Genomic DNA, 19,207 nt, shown 5'->3' with positions numbered 1-19,207 from the left:
GAGGAGAGAGCCAATCCCATTCAAGGACTGTCTGATGGGCGTGGCCTAGTGGGAAAGGCGTGGCCACCTGGACTGGGTGGGTACTGATGGGTGGATGGGCGGGCTGCTCCAGAGGTCTGGCGAGGGCCCTTGAATCAGCTTTGACAGGGGGGCAAAGTGGGGTGTGGACAGACATGTCCCGCTAGCTGCACCTCTCCCGCAGGGTCCCCCGGTCAGGGCCCGCTCTGCGGACCACGGGGAGGACGCCCTGGCGCTCCCACCATACTCCATACTGGAGTTTGCTCAGAAGTATTTCCGAGACCCTCAGAGGCGAACTCAGTGAGTCCCACCCCCTTCCCCATACTAGGGGGCTGGGGAGGGCGGCTTCTCTCCGGGCTCCAGGCTTTCGGCGGGTGGGACGGGGGGCCACCTCCACTCTCAGCCTCTGGGGGCTTCCTGTCTGGTAGACTGTTAAGAGAGGTAGGTTGAGAACAGTCCAACTGGGGGAAGGGGCGTGGTCTGTAGCGCCCACCTCCTCTTGCAGGGATGCCCCCCGGCTGAAATCCAAGGAGGGCCGGGAGTCCAGAACGCTGGAGGACCTTCTCTGCTTCACCAAGGTGCCCAGTGTGTCCATCTATAAAATCGGGGGTGGGGGAGGCAGAGGGCCCCTTCCTGGCCTGGGACTGATAGACCTTATCGTTAGTGAAACCCTCGGGGGCCAGGATTCCTCCCAGGGGCGGCTTCTGTCCTAGGTCCCTCCTCTCAACTTAGGACCTGGGAGTACCATGTGGATCGGACCCACCCCTCCTCCATCCTGACATGGCCCCTCTCCCCTCACAGACTCCGCTCCAAGAATCCCTCATTGAACTCAGCGACACCAGCCTCAACAAGTTGGCCGTGGACATGTTCCTAGGTGTGGGGGCAGGACGGTGGAGTGCAGCACTGTGTGGGCCTGCTTGAGTCCTCCGATTCTTCCCCTCCACCCAGACTTGGGCCCCCTTGAAGAGAATGGAAGGGTCCAGGGTGGTGGTGCACACTTGTAATCCCAGCATTGGGAAGGCTGAGACAGAAGGATCCAGGTTGGGGGCCAGCCTCAGCTACTTAGTGAGGCCTCCCGCAACTCAATGAGACCCTGTTTCAAAATAAAGAATTAAAAAAAAAAAAATAGGAGCCGGGCGTGGTGGCGCACGCTTGTAATCCCAGCATCTGGGAGGCTGAGACGGGAGAATCACAGTTCGCAGACAGCCTCAGCTACTTAGCAAGGCCCTTTGCAACTCAGTGAGACCGTTTCAAAATTAAAAGGACTAGCCGGGCGTGGTGGCGCATGCTTGTAATTCCAGCGCTTGAGAGGCTGAACAGGAGGATTGCATAGGTTAAAAGCCAGCCTCAGCTACTTAGTGAGGTTCTCAGCAACTTAGTGAGACCCTGTTCCCAAATAAAGTATAAAATAGGTCTGGGAGTATAGTCCAGAGGTAGAAAAGCCCCTGAATTCCACCCCCAGTACCACACACTAAATAAATAACTATAAATAAATGGAGTAAAAAATCGGGCTGGGGGTGCCTCTGGGAGGTAGAATGCCCCTGGGTTCCATCCCCAATACCATAAAAAATAAAAATAAAAAAAGAGGGAGAGAGTGAGAATGGACGCCCCAGGACCTGTGGCCGCAGCCTCCCAGGGAGGGGCTGGACCCTGGGTCCCCTTGGGGATGGGCAGCTGGGAGGGGTGAGGAGCCTGAGCCTGGCAGGTCTCCCCACAGCTGTGATGAGGTTCATGGGGGATGCCCCGCTGAAGGGCCAGAGTGAGCTGGACGTGCTCTGCACACTCCTGAAGGTCAGTCCACACAACTTTCCCCACGATCCCTTTCCTGCTCGTGACTCAGTTTCCCCACCCGTCAACCTGAGTTGAAGGACAGCGGGGTGGGAAACTCCTCCTACAGCCCAAAGAGGACTGCAGCCCGCTGGTGGGGAGGGAGCTGGGGAAGGGACTCGAGGCCCGCCCAGTTCTTTTGCACCTGGTATGTGGTACCCTTGCCACGACGTGCATGCGTGACCCGGCCTGCCCGCTTTCAGCTTTGCGAGGACCATGAAGTCATGAGGGACGAGTGTTACTGTCAAATTGTGAAGCAGATCACAGACAACACCAGCTCCAAGCAGTGAGTCTCCTGGGCCTTCCCACCTTCATCCCCCAGCCCCCACTCTGTGTCCATTGTCCAGGCGGGAGCCCACCCCCTCGCCTTCTTCCCCATGCGCGTGGGGATTGCTTGGTCCAGGACAGGCCAAACTGAAACTCCTCTCAGAGCTGCAGGGTTCTTCTCTGTAAACTGACAGCAACAACACGCAAGCCTAGGTTCTTGGATGCAAGTGGAAAAAAAACCAACTCAAGTGGGTTAATTTTATTTATTTATTTAAAAAAATAACCCAGAGCCGGGCGTGGTGGCGCACGCTTGTAATCCCCGTGCTTGGGAGGCTGAGACAGGAGGATCGCACGGGTTCGAAGCCAGTCTCAGCTAATTAGTGAGACCCTGTTTCCAAATAAAATATAAAATGGGTCTGGGAGTATAGCCCGGAGGCAGAAAGGCTCTGGGTTCCACCCCTGGTACCACCAAAAAAAAATAATAATAATAAAAATTAAAAAAAAATAACCCAGGTGTGGTGGCGCACGCTTGTAATCCTCGCGCTTGGGAGGCTGAGACAGGAGGATCGCACAGGTTTGAAGCCAGTCTCAACTACTTTGTGAGACCCTGTTTCCAAATAAGATATATTTTATTTTATTATTATTATTATTATTATTTTGGTGGTACTGGGGGTGAAACCCAGAGGCTTTCTACCTTCGGGCTATACTCCCAGACCTATTTTCTATTTTATTTGGAAACAGGGTCTCACTAGGTTGCTGAGAGCCTCACCTAGTAGCTGAGGCTGGCTTCGAACCTGTACGATCCTCCTGTCTCAGCCTCCCAAGCGCGAGGATTACAAGTGTGCGCCACCACGCCCGGCTTTCAAATAAAATATATTTTTAAAAAATAGGTCTGGGAGTATAGCCTGGAGGTAGAAAGCCCCTGGGTTCCACCCCTAGTACCACCAAAAAAAAAGAAAAGAGATTACCCAGCAGTGTGTGTGTAGAAATCTCCAAACACAGCCTTCTTCGCCCAAGTTGATCACTTCTCACCTGAGCCCACTGTGGCTCCAGTGCTGTTCCCAGACACCAGAGCCCCGCAGTTGAAAGCACCTGGGCCAGGGCAGGGTGGGCCAGCACACCCTGGGTGCCTGACGTCCCTGCTGCTCTTACGACGCTTGGACTCACCTGCCTGTCCCCAAGCTTTACCTGTCGCTACCTCTGCACAGTCCCAGCAGGCTTCCCTTTACCCAGGATCTTCTCCAGGGAGATGCTCTACTGGGAAACTATCCAAGGCCCCATCCCTTCTCTGTCTCCCACCCTGATGTCCAGACAGGATATGCTTCGGGGTCACCTGCCCGGTTCTCACTGGGCCAGAGGGGCATCCCAGAACTTCCCGAGAGCCGGAAACCTCAGGCCCAATCCAGGGGACTCCCGGCACACACCTCCCGTGCTGTGCCATCTGAGATGTGGCCCGTGTGTGCGCGTCTTTGCAGGGACAGCTGCCAGCGGGGCTGGAGGCTGCTGTACATCGTGGCTGCCTACCACAGCTGCTCGGATGTGCTCTCCCCGCACCTCATCCGCTTCCTCCAGCACGTCAGCCGGACCCCGGGCCTGCCCTTCCAGGGTGAGGAATCAACTTACGGGACCCAAGGATGCAGGTCTCTTCCATGGGGACAGAGTGGGCAGCCTGCAGGAGAGGAAGGAAGGCAGCCCAGAGGGTCTGACCCTTCGCCTAGGCTCTGGAAATGTTTGCTGAGATCGATGATTGATTTTACTCCTTGGACCTTTTGGGGTTTTTGTTTGTTTGTTTGTTTTTGTTTTTGCTGTACTGGGGATGGAACCTAGGGCATTTTACCTTCAAGCTACACCTTCAACCCTATCTTTTATTTTTCATTTGGAAACAGGGTCTCACTGAGTTGCAAAGGGCCTCACTAAGTAGCTGAGGCTGTCTGCGAACCATGATCCTCCTGTCTCAGCCTTCCGAATTCTGAGATGACAAGCGTGAGCCACCACGCCCGGCTTCCAGCTTCAGCAATTTAGCAAGACCCCATCTCAGGGCTCAGTTTCACCAGCTTCCAAAATGGGGGAATTAAATGCATGGCCCAGGCCAGGTGTGGTGGCTCACGCTTGTAATCTCAGTACTTGGGAGGCTGAGACAAGAGGATCTTGATTTGTGGCCAGCCTCAGCTACTTAGTCAGGCCCTCTGCAACTCAGTGAGACCCTGTTTCAAAATAAAAAGTAAAAAAGACAGCCAGGCGTGGTGGCGCACGCTTGTAAACCCAGCATTCAGGAGGCTGAGACCTGGAGGATCGCGGTTCACAGACAGCCTCAGGTACTTAGTGAGGCCCTCCGCAACTCAGTGAGACCCGGTTTCAAAATAAAGAATAAAAAATAGGGCAGGGGGTGCAGCTCGAAGGTAGAATGCCCCTGGGTTCCATCCCCAGTACCACAAAAGAAAAAAAAAAAGAAAAAAGCCAAGCATGGTGGCGCATGCTTGTAATCCTAGCGCTTAGTAGGCAGGGACAGGAGGATCACACAGGTTCGAAGCCAGCCTCAGCTACTTAGTGAGGCCCTCGGCAACTTAGTAAGAGACCCTGTTTTCAAATAAAGTATATTAAAAAAAAAAAGTCTGGGAGTATAGCCCAGAGGTAGAAAAGCCCCTGGGTTCTATCCCCAGGACCACCAAAATAAAAAGTAAAAAAAATAAAACTAGGGGGTGTAGTTTGGAAGTAGAATGCCCCTGAGTTCCATCCCCAGTGCTGAAAAAAAAAAAAAATCTGGCGTGGAGGGATCCCTCTCTCACCCGCTGCTGACCTTGGGTAAGCCTCAGTTTCCTGCCTCTGCAGGGATCGCCAAGGCCTGCGAGCAGAACCTGCAGAAAACCTCACGCTTCGGGGGCCGTCTGGAGCTCCCCAGCAGCATGGAACTTCGGGCCATGTTGGTGAGCCTGGGGAGAGGGGGCGTCAAGGGGAGCGGGAAACTTGAGCCCTTCACAGAGACCCCTGTGATGGGTGCACATGCACTGCCTGGGGCGTGCAAATGGGCCCATTAAGTCCAGGGGCACCCAGCTTCTTTTACGTGCAAGCCCGGGGGCGTGGGGTCTCCTGGGCAGACCTCAGGGTCAGCTTCTCATCCGTCCTTATCTCACACCAGGCAGGCCGCAGTTCCAAGAGGCAGCTCTTTCTTCTTCCTGGAGGCCTTGAACGCCATCTAAAAATCAAAACCTGCACCGTAAGTGAGGGAGGAATGTCTCCAACAGGCAGGTGCTTTCGGGCAGGGACACCCTAGTCTCTGGGGGTGCTGGGTGGAGCGAGCCCCTGAGGGTGCCAAGATCCTCACAAGTCTTCCACAGCCCCACAAGGCACGACTTAGAGTTAACCCTCCCCATATCCTGGCTCTGTATCCGCAGATTCAACCAATTGCAGATTGAAAATATTTGAAGGGAGCCGGGTGTGTGCTGCCGGCTTGTCATCCCAGCATTCGGGAGGCTGAGACAAGAAGATGCGGGTTCGCAGCCAGCCTCAGCTACTTAGTGAGGCCCTTTGCAACTCAGTGAGACCCTGTTTCCAAATAAAGAATATAAAAACAGGACTGGGGGTGTAGCTCGGAGGTAGAATGCCCCTGGGTTCCATCCCCAGTACCACCAAAAAATAAAAATAAAAAAATAAAAATTTGAAGGGACCCGGGCATGGTGGTGTGTGCCTGTCATCCCAGTATTTGAGAGGCTGAGACAGGAGAATCACTGTTTGGGGCCAGCCTCAGCTACTTATTGAGGACTTCTGCAACTTAGTGAGACCCTGTTTCAAAATAAAGAATAAAAAATAGGACTGGGGGTGTAGCTTAGAGGTAAAATACCCCTGGGTTCAATACCCAGTACCACAAGGAAACAAATAAAAATAAATAAATAAAAATTAATTAAACAGAAGGACATGAGTAGTTTATATGCAAATCACAAATCTTACAGCTGTCTTTTTTTTTTTTTTTTTTTTTTTGCCATACTGGGGATGGAACCCAGGGGCATTCTATCTTTGAGCTACACCCCCAGCCCTATATTTTTATTCTTTATTTTGAAACAGGGTCTCACTGAGTTGCAAAGAGCCTCACTAAGTACCTGAGGCTGTCTGCGAACCACGATCCTCCTGTCTAAGCCTCCCGAATGCTGGGATTACAAGCGTGCGCCACCACGCCCGGCAACTCCGGCTTCTTTTATAAGGGATTTGAGCAGCCTGGGATTTCAGTGTTAAGCCTCCACTCTGGGTCTTGCTGTAAATAAGAGACAAAGGCAGAAGTTGAACCTAAGTCTCAGATGCCAAAAGCCTTGCTCTCTCTGTTCCTGAGGCCGATTGTGAGAGCCCAGAGGATCCCAGGCGGCTGTGCAGAGAGCTCTGGGGTCTGGATGGGGCTAGGAAGACAGGTCAGGCCCAGCTGGCACCACCTCACCCGCTCGCAGGTGGCGCTAGACGTGGTCGAGGAGATCTGTGCTGAGATGGCCCTGACGCGCCCGGAGGCCTTTGATGAATACGTGATCTTCGTGGTCACCAACAGAGGTCAGTGGCCAAGAAAGCCCAGCAGGCTGGGCTAGTTCGTTCTTTTCTTTCTTTCTTTCTTTCCTTCCTTCCTTCCTTTCTTTTTCTTTTTTCTTTCCTTTCTTTCTTTCTCTTTCTTTTCTTCCTTTTTTTCTCTTTTGTGGCACTGGGCATGGAACCCAGGGATATTCTACCTCCAAGCTACACCCCCAGCCCTATTTTTTATTCTTTATTTTGAAACAGGGTCTCACTGAGTTGCAAAGGGCCTCACTAAATAGCTGAGGCTGGCTTCGAGTCACGATCCTCCCAAATGCTGGGATTACAAGTGTGCACCATCATGCCCGGCCAGGCTGGGCTCTTTCCCATCCCTGGGCCTTTGGCTGTGTGGGGCTCTGCCCTCCAGGCTTGGAAGCCCAGGTCAGGAGCCACCTTCTCCAGGAAGCCCCTTGGCCACTGGACGGAAGCACCTCTGTGTATACTGAGTGCCCCCAGCCCTCTGTCTGTCCTGCTGTGCTTTGTTTTGTATAAATTTGTCAGGTGTTTCAGACAGGGGTGTTGTGGATGGACAGGGCCCTCCATCTTCCCTTTGCCCAGGGGGCCTTCAAAGTAGGAAGAGCCCTTCCTCAAGGAACTCACATTCTGGGAAACTGGGAAGGTTTCCTTTCATTGGCCCCAACTTCTGAGACCCAGAGGTGCAAGCATTCTTTGTGTGTGCACGCCTGTGCCACTACTGGGGATTGGCTCTAATGGCATTCCACCTCTGAGCCACATCTCCAGGTCTTTTGAAATTTATTTGTTCTGAAAGAAGTTCTCACTAGGTTTCTAATAATCTGGATACTTTGCTGAGGTTGTCCTTGAACCTGTGATCCTCCAGTCTCTGCCTCCCAAGTACTGGGTTTACAGGTGTGAGCCACGTACCCGGCTATAAACTCTTTTTTTCCTCTCCTAGTATTAGAGCTTGAACACAGAGGTGCCCTACCACTGAGCTGCATTTCTAGCCCTATATTTATTTATATATTTATTTATTGTGGTACTGGCAACTGAACTCAGGGGCATCCTACCTCTGAGCTACACCTCCAGCCCTATTTTATTTTGAAACAGGGTCTCACTAAGTTGGGGAGGGCCTAAGGTGTTAAGACTCGCCGCAAACCTGTAATCCTCCTTCTTTCTTAGCTTTCCAAGTACTGGGATGACAAGTTTGGGCCGCCACACCTGGCTCCTTTTAATTTAATTTAATTTTTGTAGTGAGACAGGGTCTCACTAAGTGCTGAAGCTGGCCTCAAACTTGTGATCCTTTTGCCTCAGCCGTTTTATTTATTTATTTATTTATTTTTATTTAGGTACTAGGGATGAAACCCAGGGGCATTCTACCTCCAAGCGACACTCCCAGCCCTATTTTATTATTTATTATTTATTATTTATTTTGCAGTACTGGGGATGGAACCTAATGGCATTCTACCTCTGAGTTACACCCCCCAGCCCTATTTTTTATTCTTTATTTTGATACAGGGTCTCACTGAGTTGCAAAGGGCCTCACTAAGTAGCTGAGGCTGTCCGCGAACAGCAATCCTCCTGTCTCAGCCTCCCAAAAGCTGGGAGTGCAAGCGTTAGCCACCACACCTGGCTTCTCATTTGTACCTTTGAATTGGAGTTACTCCCTTCCACAGTCATCAACGTGGCAGTAAAACCTGGGCAACCTATTGCATAAATATGTTCTCTTTTACTGAGGAAGGTGTGTCCCATAGCGGGGATATGGCTTGGGGGAGACAACTCACCTGATGATCACGTGGCCCATTGAGGGTCGCCCATACAGGTGCGCATGCGTGCACGAGCGTGCCCTGCCCCCAGCCCTGCCCTCTAATCTCCGCAGGCCAGCACGTGTGCCCACTTAGCCGCCGTGCCTACATCCTGGATGTGGCCTCGGAGATGGAGCAGGTGGATGGCGGCTACAAGCTTTGGTTCCGGCGTGTGCTCTGGGATCAGCCTCTTAAGTTCGAGAATGAGCTGTATGTGACCATGCACTACAACCAGGTCAGCCCCTGTGGGCCCCTCTGTGGCTCAGGTGTGGACTACGGGGGACCGGGGTGGAGGGAGGAAACCTGTGAGCTCAGACGCCATCGCTGGTGCAAAAACTGCAGCCATTGCCCCGACCCACGGCCTTCGCTTTTGCAGCCACTAGGTGTCGCTGTTGAAGCGGGCCCTGCACAGCTTGGTGCAGCGCAGCTCCAGGTGGGGCTGGCAGAAGCCAGATGGATCCCCAAAACCTGCAGTATCTGCCCTGTCAAAGCCCTGCCATGCGCTTTCACGGTTCTCCAAGACTTAGTTTTGAGGAACACTTGCGCAACCCTCAATGTTGACGGTCCTGCTTGCCCACACCCAGGATGTGAGGACTCGAGCGCCCCCTGGTGTCATTATTCCCCCATGCACCCGCTCCCCACAGGTCCTCCCCGACTACCTAAAGGGCCTCTTCAGCCACGTGCCGGCCAGCCAGCCCAGCGAGCAGCAGCTGCAGCAGGTGTGCAAGCTGGCGTCACTGCAGCACCGTGCCAAGGACCACTTCTACCTGCCCAGTGTGTAAGCATCTGCCCGTCTGTCTCGGTTGCAGCCAAAAGTCTCCCCGGTCCTCTAAGCCAGGCTGCCTTCTTCAGAGCATCCCAGGCCCCGAAGCCCCGCCCATGCACCAGCCAGGGTGTTATTTTTGTCTTGGGCTGAAGTTCTCCTGCTCCCCATAAGAGCTGGGACTCAGTTTCCCGTCCATAACAAGCTGCTGCCGGCTGCTAATTATAAAGCAGCAGTTTTTAATTAATTAATTTATTTTATTTTTTGGTATTGAGGATTGAAACCAGGGGGCATTCTACCTCTGAGCTACACCCCCGGCCCTATTTTTTTTATTCTTTATTTTGAAACAGGATCTCACTAAGTTGTGGAGGGTTTCAGTAAGTTGCTGAAGCTGGCCTCAAATTCGTGATCCTCCTGTCTCAACTTCCCAAGTACTGGAATTATAGGCTTGCCCCACAATGCTCAATTTTACATTTTATTTATGTATTTATTTATTTATTTTGTTTGCAATACTAGGGCTGGAATCCAGGGGCATTCTACCTCTGAGTTACACCCCCAGCCCTATTTTTTTTTTTTTGGTGGTACTGGGGTTCCTGGAAGCCCTTCTACCTCCGGGCTACACTCCCAGACCTATTTTTACATTTTTATTTGGAAACAGGGTCTCCTAAGCCAGCGCGCACGGCTGGCTTCGAACCTGCGCGATCCTCCTGTCTCTGCCTCCCAAGCGCGGGGATTACAAGTTTGCACCACCACGCCCGGCCCCAGCCCTATTTTTTATTCTTTATTTGGAAACAGGGTCTCACTGAATTGCAAAGGGCCTCACTAAGTAGCTGAGGCTATCAATGAACCTGGATACTCCTGTCTCAGCCTCCTGAATGCTGGGATTACAGGTATGCACCATCACCCTTGGCTCTTTGTTTTATTTTGAAACAGGGTCTTGTGAAGTTGCTGAGGCTGGTCTTGAACCTGAGGTTCCCCTTGTCTCGGCCTCACAAGTACTGGGATTATAGGCACGCATCACTGCTTGGCTACAAGTGACTTTTTTGCTGTACTGGGGGTGGAACCCAGGGGCATTCTACCTCCAAGCTACACTTCCAACCCTATATTTTATTCTTTATTTTGAAACGGTCTCACTGAGTTGCAAAAGGTCTCACTAAGTAGCTGAGGCTGTCCTCAAACCGTGATCCTCCGGTCTCAGCTTCTCAAATGCTGGGTTGATAAGTGTGTGCCACCACGCCTGTCTCTACAAGTGACATTTTATGGAAAATACCTTTACTTAAAGTTAGTGGCTAAGCCGGATGTGGTGGTGCACGCTTGTAATCCCAGCGCTTGGGAGGCTGAGACAGGAGGATCGCGCAGGTTCGAAGCCAGCCTCTGCTACTTAGTGAGGGCTCTCAGCAACTTAGTGAGACCCTGTTTCCAAATAAAATATAAAAATAGGTCTGGGAGCCAGGCGTGGTGGCGCACACTTGTAATCCCTGCGCTTGGGAGACTGAGACAGGAGGATCGCGCAGGTTCGAAGCCAGCCTCTGCTACTTAGTGAGGGCTCTCAGCAACTTAGTGAGACCCTGTTTCCAAATAAAATATAAAAATAGGTCTGGGAGCCAGGCGTGGTGGCGCACACTTGTAATCCCTGCGCTTGGGAGGCTGAGACAGGAGGATCGCGCAGGTTTGAAGCCAGCCGCGTGCTCTGGCTTAGGAGACCCTGTTTCCAAGTAAAATGTAAAAATAGATCTGGGAGTGTAGCCCGGAGGTAGAAAGCCTCTGGGTTCCACCCCCAGGACCACCAAAACAAACAAACAAACAAAAAACAACCCTCTGGCTTGAACTTCTTCCAGCCCACAGTTTACAAAGGACAAACGTGCCTTGAGTTTGAGTCTCACCTACACACACACACACACACACACACACACACACACACACTCGGTCTCTCAGTGGCTGTGTGACCCAGGACTCCTCAGTAAACTTCTCTGAGCCCCAGTTCCCTCTTCAAAGAGGGGTCCTACCTCCTGCTCAGTCTCCAGCGTGTCGAGGTGCGCCTGGCATCGCTCCTGCCCCCCAGTGGGGCGAGCGTGGTCTCAGGACCCCTTTCCCCTCCACCACAGGCGGGAGGTCCAGGAGTACATCCCGGCCCAGCTGTACCGCATGGTGGCCAGCGCGACCTGGCTCAGCCTCATCAGCCAGCACCGGCCGCAGACTCAGGTGCTCAGCCCGCACCAGGCCCGCGCCCAGTTCCTGGGTAAGGGTGGGTGCGAGCTTGGGGAAGATCACTGTGGGGTCCTGGGAGGGGGGGCCTCAGTGGCAGGGGAGCCGCCCACCTGCCTGGAGAGAAGACTTGCTAATGTTTTCTTAAAGGCACCACCTGGGCTGAGGTAAGGAGGGGTGGAGGAAGGGACCCAAGCCGGAGGGAGGGCCGGGTTCTGGGCCACCCCCATGTGGCTCAGGGATCCCGTGCTGTCTCCCCTCTCCCCACTGCAGGCCTGCTCAGTGCCTTCCCTGTGTTTGGCTCCTCCTTCTTCTTCGTCCAGAGCTGCAGCAACGCGGCTGTGCCAGCCCCCTGCATCCTTGCCGTCAACCACAACGGCCTCAACTTCCTCAGCACCGAGACCCACGTGAGCGGCCGCGGCTCGGTCCTGCCTATGTGTCCCTGTCCCCGAGGTCCTGTGGCCCCTAGAAGATAGGGATAATGGCAGAAGCCGCCACCCCATAGGGCAGATGTGAAGGGTAAGAGTGGTAAGAGACACAGAGAGAGCCGGGAGTGGTGGCGCACGCTTGTCATCCCAGCATTGGGGAGGCTGAGACAGGAGGATCGCAGTTCATGGGCAGCCTCAGCTACTTAGTGAGGCCCTCTGCAACTCAGTGAGACCCGGTTTCCAAATAAAGAATAAAAATAGGGCTGAGGATGTTGCTCAGAGGTAGAATGCCCCTGGGTTCCATTCCCAGTACCGCAAAAAAAAAAAAAAAAGTTTGAGAGAGCCGGGTGTGGTGGCGCACGCTTGTCATCCCAGCGCTTGGGAGGCTGAGACAGGAGGATCGCACAGGTTCGAAGCCAGCCTCAGCTACTTAGTGAGGCTCTCAGCAACTTAGTGAGACCCTGTTTCCAAATAAAATAGAAAATAGGTCTGGGAGTATGGCCCGGAGGTAGAAAGTCCCTGGGTTCCACTCCCAGTACCACCAAAAAAAAGGGCAGGCGGTGTAGTTCAATGGTAGACTCTCACTGGGTTTACTGCTTAGTGCCAGACACACACAAAGGGCCTGTCCCCAAATACAGTCACGTTCAAAGTTCCGGGTTCTTGGGGTTTCCGTAGGAATTTGCGGGGGCCATAGGCACCCCATTGTCCATTGCATTAAGGCCTGTCAGTCCTGTTCTTAGTTTCTGCTTTCAGAGCTGGAGCCTGAGACAAGATTCCAGGCAGGTGAATTCTCTGGGGCAGTTCTGGGGGGGCATTCTACCTCTGAGCTACACCTCCAGCCCTATTTTTTATTCCTTATTTTTATTATTATTATTATTATTATTATTATTATTATTATTATTTTGGTGGTATTGGGGTTCCTGGAAGCCCTTGAACCTCCGGGCTACACTCCCAGACCTATTTTATATTTTTATTTGGAAACAGGGTCTCCTAAGCCAGCGTGGCTGGCTTCGAACCTACGCGATCCTCCTGTCTCTGCCTCCCAAGCGCGGGGATTACAAGCGTGCACCACCACGCCTGGCTTTTATTCCTTATTTTGAAACAGGGTCTCACTGGGTTGCAGAGGGCCTCAGTAGATGAGGCTGTCTGCGAACCGCGATCCTCCTGTCTCAGCCTCCCAAATGCTGGGATGATAAGCATGCGCCACCACGCCCGGCTCTGGGGAAGTTCTGAGGACATTGGAGTGAGGAACCGGGGCATGCTGGGGTTTGCAGACAGCAAAGGCCAGTAGAGTTACCAGAGCAGGTAACTGGAGGTCATCCCAGCCAAGGGTCTGAAAAAAAAAAAAAAAAAAAAAAGCCCCAGACTAAGGGGTCCAGATGTCCACTGAAGCAGTAGCTTCAAGGAAGTCCCAGGGCAGCAGCAGCATCCACCAATCCACCAGGTCCCTTCTCCCCAGCATCTTGAGCAGTGCCCGGCACACTATACCTGCACCATCTCTGTGTGTTGAATCAGTTTCACAGATAAGGTCCAGAGAGGTAGAGTGACCTGCTCGAGGTCGCACAGCAAGTCACTGGGGAAATGGTACCTGAACTGGGGTCCTCCTTGCCCGCTGGTTGTCTGATTTGTAGGGGAGGGATATAACCAAGGTTGAGACCGTTCCCTTCTCTCCCCCACACTTCCCAGGAGCTGATGGTGAAGTTCCCCTTGAAGGAGATCCAGTCCACACGGACCCAGCGGCCCACAGCCAACTCCAGCTACCCGTATGTGGAGATCGCGCTGGGGGACGTGGCGGCCCAGCGCACCATGCAGCTGCAGCTGGAACAGGTGGGCCAGCCCGTGGTCATAGCCTGGCTTCTCGTTCTACTCTCTAGCTCTTTTCTGGGTCTGCTCCATGAGAGGGCAGGTTCTGGCCCTGCCCGAGGAGCATCGGCCCAGGTCAGGGGAAAGAAGTACAGGCCGAGATAATGGTCTTCCAGGAAAGTACGCGGTGGCGGGACTGTGGGAAAGGGCCTGGGATTGTTTGTAGAATAGTGGGTAGAAGAGCCAGGTGTACTGTGGCCCAAATAAAATATAAAATAGGTCTGGGAGTGTAGCCTGGAGGTTGAAGGCCCATGGGTTCCATCCCTAGAAAACACACACACACACACACACACACACACACACACACACACACACACACACAAAGATAGCTGGATGTGGCGGCACATGCTTGTATTTCCAGCATTTGCGAGGCTGAGACAGGAGAATCACGGTTCGAGGACAGCCTCAGCTACTTAGTGAGGCCCTTTGCAACTCAGTGAGACCCTGTTTCAAAATAAAGTATAATGCTGGGCGTGGTGGCGCACGCTTGTAATCTCTGTGCTTGGGAGGTGGAGACAGGAGGATCGCGCTGATTCGGAGCCAGCCTCGCTGGCTTAAGAGACCCTGTTTCCAAATTAAAAAATATAAAATAGGTCTGGGAGTGTAGCCCAGAGGTAGAAGGGCTTCCAGGAACCCCAGTACCACACACACACACACACAAAAAAAAAAAAAAGAATAAAAGCCAGGCATGGTGGCGCACGCTTGTCATCCCTGCGCTTGGGAGGCGGAGACAGGAGGATCACGCAGGTTCGAAGCCAGCCGCACTGGTTTAAGAGACCCTGTTTCCAAACAAAAAATATTAAAAAAAAATAGGTCTGGGAATGTAGCCCGGAGGTAGAAGGGCTTCCAGGAACCTCAATACCACAAAAATAAATAAATAAATAAATAAATAAATAAATAAGGCTGGGGGTGTAGCTCCGAGGTTGAATGCCCCTGGGTTCCATCCCTCATAGCGCAAAAAAAGAGGGCTCCCCCTGTGACAGCCCCTCTTCAGCTCTGGGCCCACCCCCACCCATGACAGGGCCTGCCTTGGAAAGGCTGATTTCCCAGGAAGGAGAGAGGGGCTTCCATTGCACCAGCCCTGCCTCTGAGGGAGAGGACCAGAACAAAGCCCCCACAGAGAATGTGACCCAGCACCCTGAAATCTCCTCACAGTTTCCCATCTGCTCCTGGGGTCACCCCATTCCTCCCTCAGCAAGCTTTGAACGCTAGCCTGCCCTGCTTCTCAGACCTATTCCCAAAGATCTTGTGTTCTCGTACCTCTGCGTCCCTGCCAGCACCCTATCTGTAGCTCCTCTTCTGGTATCTCCACCATCTGTACATGTGCTGAATCTGGGGCTCACCCCAGAGACCCAATCCACCCCTGAGGCTTCAAAACCCTCACTTCAGCAAGGCCTGGTGGCGCACACTTGTCATCCCAGCATCTGGGAGGCTGAGACAGGAGGATCGCGGTTCACAGCCAGCCTCAGCTACTTAGGCCCTTTGCAACTCAGTGAGACCCTGTTTCAAAATAAAGAATAAAAACAGGGCTGGGGGTATAGCTTAGAGGTAGAACGCCCCTGGGTTCCATCCCCAGTACTGAAAAGCAAAAACAAAACAAACCTTATTTCCAGCTGGCGTGCAGTAGCACAGGCCTATGACTCAAGTACTTGGGAGGCTGAGACGGGAAGATCAAAGGTTTCAGATCATCCTCAGCAACTTAGCAGGGCTCTCAGCAGCCTAGTGAGACCTGTTTCCAAATAAGAAACAAAATGGAATGCCCCTGGGTTCCATCTCCAGTACCCCAAAAAAAAAAGAGCCCCTCTTCCTAAAGGCTCCCCGACCCTCCTTTCTCACCGCTGTCTTCTTAGCCCTCATGATGGCTTATGAATCATTTTGGTGTTTATTATTTTTATTTTGTTTTTTGGGTTGGGAGCTGAAACCCAGGGGCATTTGACCTCGAGCTACACCCCTTGTGTTATTTTTTATTTTTTATTTTGAAACGGGGCCTCACTATGTAGCTGAGGCTGTCCGAGAACTGTGATCCTCCAGTCTCAGCCTCCCGAATGCTGGGATTACAAGCGTGTGCCACCACGCTCGGCTATATTTTTTTAATTTTTAGGGTACTGGGAATGGAATCCGGGGACATTCTACCTCCGAGCTATACCACCAGACCTATTATTTATTTATTTATTTTTGTGTGTGTGGTACTGAGGGTGGAAACAGGGGCTTTCTACCTCTGGGCTATACTCCCAGCCCTATTTTCTATTTTATTTGGAAACAGGGTCTCACTAAGTTGCTGAGAGCCTCACTAAGTAGCTGAGGCTGGCTTCGAACCTATGTGATCCTCCTGTCTCAGCCTCCCAAGCGCAGGGATTACAAGTGTGCGTCACCACGCCCGGCTCTTTTATTCTTTATTTTGAAACAGGGTCTCACTAAGTTGCAAAGAGCCTCACTAAGTAGCTGAGGCTGGCCGTGAACCTGCAATCCTCCTGCCTCAGCCTCCCAAATCCCGGGGTGACAGGCATGCGCCACCACGCCTGGATTATTATTTATTTTTTATATCGCTGATATTATTTCCTTCCTGCAGCCCTGGGAGGCAGGGCTGGCTAAGTTGAGGCTCTACGGATGAGGCCGCTGAGGCTCACAGGGGGGGAAGTGACCAGCCCTGCCTGGGTCACAGAACTGGTACTGCGGCATCCTCAGATCTACCCGGTCCGCTGTTAATTTCCTGCCTCTGGCCAGCAGTCTTGTTCCTCCACCTCTTCCCCAGCCACGTCTCCACCCTGCATGCCTGTGCCAAGTCAGGCAAGGGCTGGGTGGGCGCGGACTCTCCCTGTGTCCCCTCTAGGGTCTGGAGCTGTGTCGCGTGGTGGCTGTGCACGTGGAGAGCCTGCTCAACGCCCGGGAGAAGCGGCTCACGCTGCCCCCCAGCGAGATCACCCTGCTCTGACCTGACCGGGCCCCAGCCCGCCCTCCAGCGATGGAGCCTCGGGACCCCTGTGGATCAGAGCTGGGGTGGAGCTACAGCGTGCAGACGTGGGTCCTCCGCGGAGGGACGTCCAAGGGCTGGCTTGTGGTGCGACGGAACAGGAGGCAGGACCGTGGGGTCTTCTGCCTTGAGCCCCGCTCCAGCCCTACCTGCAGCCTGGAGGCACCAAAGGCTGCCTTTGCCTTACTCAGGGTGGCTGTTCGAACCTGCCCCAGGCCCCCTGCCCCCCATGTCCTCCTCTGCTTCCCTCTCCCCTTCTGCTGCCTCCTGGCCTGGATTTGTGATTAAAAGACGTGCTGGCTTCCATGTGGTTGCTAAGGGACTGGGAAATGAGTCTGAGGCAGAGAATGAGGAGAGTCTCCAGCGGCAGGAGTGTGTTCCCGGACACCGCAGGACACTGCACTGGGCCCCAGCCTGGACCCAGACCCAGGAAGGCAGGAACTCCAGGCCAGAGGATCAGAGTGAGCTCCCTGTCCAACTGGGAGGGTGGCTGGGTGACTGGGGAGTCAACGACAGTTAACTCAGGAAGTCTGATCTGGGGGACACTGAAAAATAATAACGTAAATGACCTCACTGCTTCCCCCCCACCCCATGTGGGACTGGGGCCAGGCTCAGGCAGTCTCCACAGCCACACGCTGTGCTCTCCGGCCTGGGCTTGCCTACCTCTCCATCCAGACCCAAAGAGGTCCTTGGAATTGTGGACCCTCGGCTGAAGGTCCCAAGTGTGTCGCCAGAGAGTTCTTGACTGAATTCCGCTCTGCTGATTGGCTGTGTGGATTTGTGTGAGTGGCTTACCCTCTCTGGTCCTCTGCTCCTTCTTTGTGAGCTGGAAGCGCTGATCTGATGAGCGGCTTTAGGGTAACTGCTTCTAACTGATCGTCGTGATCCCCAGCATGGGATACAAAGGGGTGTCTGGGGTGCACATAGTTTATTTATTTTTGTGTGGTACTGGGGATTGAACACAGGGACATTCTACCTCCAAGCTATACCCCCAGCCCAATTTTATTCTGTGTGTGTGTGTGTATGGTACTAGGGATTGAACCCAGGGGCATTCTACTACCGAGCTACACCCCAGCCCGATTTTTTATTTTTACTTTTATTTTTGGTGGTACTGGGGTTCCTGGAAGCCCTTCTACCTCCGGGCTACACTCCCAGACCTATTTTTACATTTTTATTTGGAAACAGGGTCTCCTAAACCAGCGCGGGCGGCTGGCTTCGAACCTGCATGATCCTCCTGTCTCTGCCTCCCAAGTGCGGGGATTAAAAGCGTGCGCCACCACGCCCGGCGTGATTTTTTATTCTTTATTTTGAAAAAGGGTCTCAGTAAGTTGCAGAGGGCCTCGCTAAGTAGCTGAGGCTGGCCACGAACCTGGATCCTCCAGTCTCAGCCTCCCAAGAGTACTTGGGATTACAAGTATGCGCCACCATGCCCAGCGAGGATGCTGGGTTTCTGAAGGGCCTCTGTCCTCCCAGCTCAACTGCCTGTGATGACTGAAAGGGCTCTGCCCAAGTGTTCACAGAGTAATGGAGCAGGCAGGGCTGGGGCCAGAGTCCAGGCCACCTGGCCTTGCCCACTGGCCACCTTCTCACGCCTGGAGCTTCCTTCCTTTCCTCCCCACCTGCACCCACTAGGTTGCACCAGGAAAGGGAAGCAGCTGAACTTACTATGGGCCTCATGCCTGCCCTGCTTCCTAGGAGGAAGCCTGGCCAGGGATTCAGCGGGGAGACTCCCATTCCACACGCCCACCCTGCTGTGGGTGGTAATCCCCCTGACACCCACTTTTTTGCAGTACTGGGATGGAACCCAGGGGCATTCTACCTCTGAGCTACACCCCAGCTCTATTATTTATTTCCAAACAGGGTCTCACTGAGTTGCAAAGGCCTCACAGTAGTAGCTGAAGCTGTCCACAAACCGTGATCCTCCTGTCTCAGCCTCCCAAATGCTGGGATGACAAGCGTGTGCCACCACGCCCAGCTAGTCTTTTTTTTTGTGTGTGTGGTAGTGGGGATTTTTTTGTGTGTGTGTGGTAGTGGGGATTGAACCCAGGGGCCTTCTACCTCCGAGCTACATCCTCAGCCCTATTTTTTATTCTTTATTTTAAAACAGGGTCTCATTGAGTTGCAAAGGGTCTCGCTAAGTAGCTGAGCCTGTCCTCGAACCTGTGATCCTCCTGTCTTAGCCTCCCAATTCCTGGCATTACAAGAGTGGACCGCCACACCTGGCTCCGGCACCCACTTCTAACACAGATAGATGGGACCCTGTTTACAGATGGGGAAACTGAGGCCTGGCCTCCTGATCAACAATCCCTTTCCTTAATATACATAGCTTCATCTCATCCTCACAAACCACCTTGAAACCACTAAGCTGGGCATGGTGATCCCAGTATTCCGGAGGCTGAGACAAGAGGAGCATGGGTTTGAAGCCAGCCTCAGCAACTTAGCAAGACCCTGTTTCCAGAAAGGGTTGGGGATGTAGCTTGGAGGGAGAATGCTCCTGAGTTCAATCCCCAGTACACACACACACACACACACACACACACACACACACACACACACACAC

General features: G+C 53.1%; 1 protein-coding gene across 2 annotated transcripts in view; it reads left to right on the top strand.

Moving 5' to 3' along the window:
- The window catches only part of MYO15A (myosin XVA), a gene marked incomplete at both ends in the record, with an annotated part of 72,199 nt that extends 55,591 nt beyond the window's left edge, over window positions 1–16,608 (top strand). For both annotated transcript variants that reach the window (XM_080713581.1, XM_080713580.1), the window contains 15 exons: window positions 203–318; window positions 524–596; window positions 820–892; window positions 1,736–1,809; window positions 2,049–2,131; window positions 3,588–3,718; window positions 4,942–5,036; window positions 5,249–5,326; window positions 6,546–6,642; window positions 8,492–8,652; window positions 9,062–9,195; window positions 11,286–11,419; window positions 11,659–11,792; window positions 13,500–13,640; window positions 16,507–16,608. In XM_080713581.1, coding sequence (XP_080569707.1) covers window positions 203–318; window positions 524–596; window positions 820–892; window positions 1,736–1,809; window positions 2,049–2,131; window positions 3,588–3,718; window positions 4,942–5,036; window positions 5,249–5,326; window positions 6,546–6,642; window positions 8,492–8,652; window positions 9,062–9,195; window positions 11,286–11,419; window positions 11,659–11,792; window positions 13,500–13,640; window positions 16,507–16,608 — 1,626 coding nt within the window. The remainder of the gene's footprint in view (window positions 1–202; window positions 319–523; window positions 597–819; window positions 893–1,735; window positions 1,810–2,048; window positions 2,132–3,587; window positions 3,719–4,941; window positions 5,037–5,248; window positions 5,327–6,545; window positions 6,643–8,491; window positions 8,653–9,061; window positions 9,196–11,285; window positions 11,420–11,658; window positions 11,793–13,499; window positions 13,641–16,506) is intronic.
- Between the last annotated feature and the right edge of the window lie 2,599 nt (window positions 16,609–19,207).

The sequence above is a fragment of the Muscardinus avellanarius genome (genome assembly GCF_963383645.1).
Source record: "Muscardinus avellanarius genome assembly, chromosome: 16".
NCBI lineage: Eukaryota > Metazoa > Chordata > Mammalia > Rodentia > Gliridae > Muscardinus > Muscardinus avellanarius.
The sequence above is the reverse complement of the archived record's forward strand: the minus strand, read 5'-3'. Positions and strand labels throughout refer to the sequence as shown.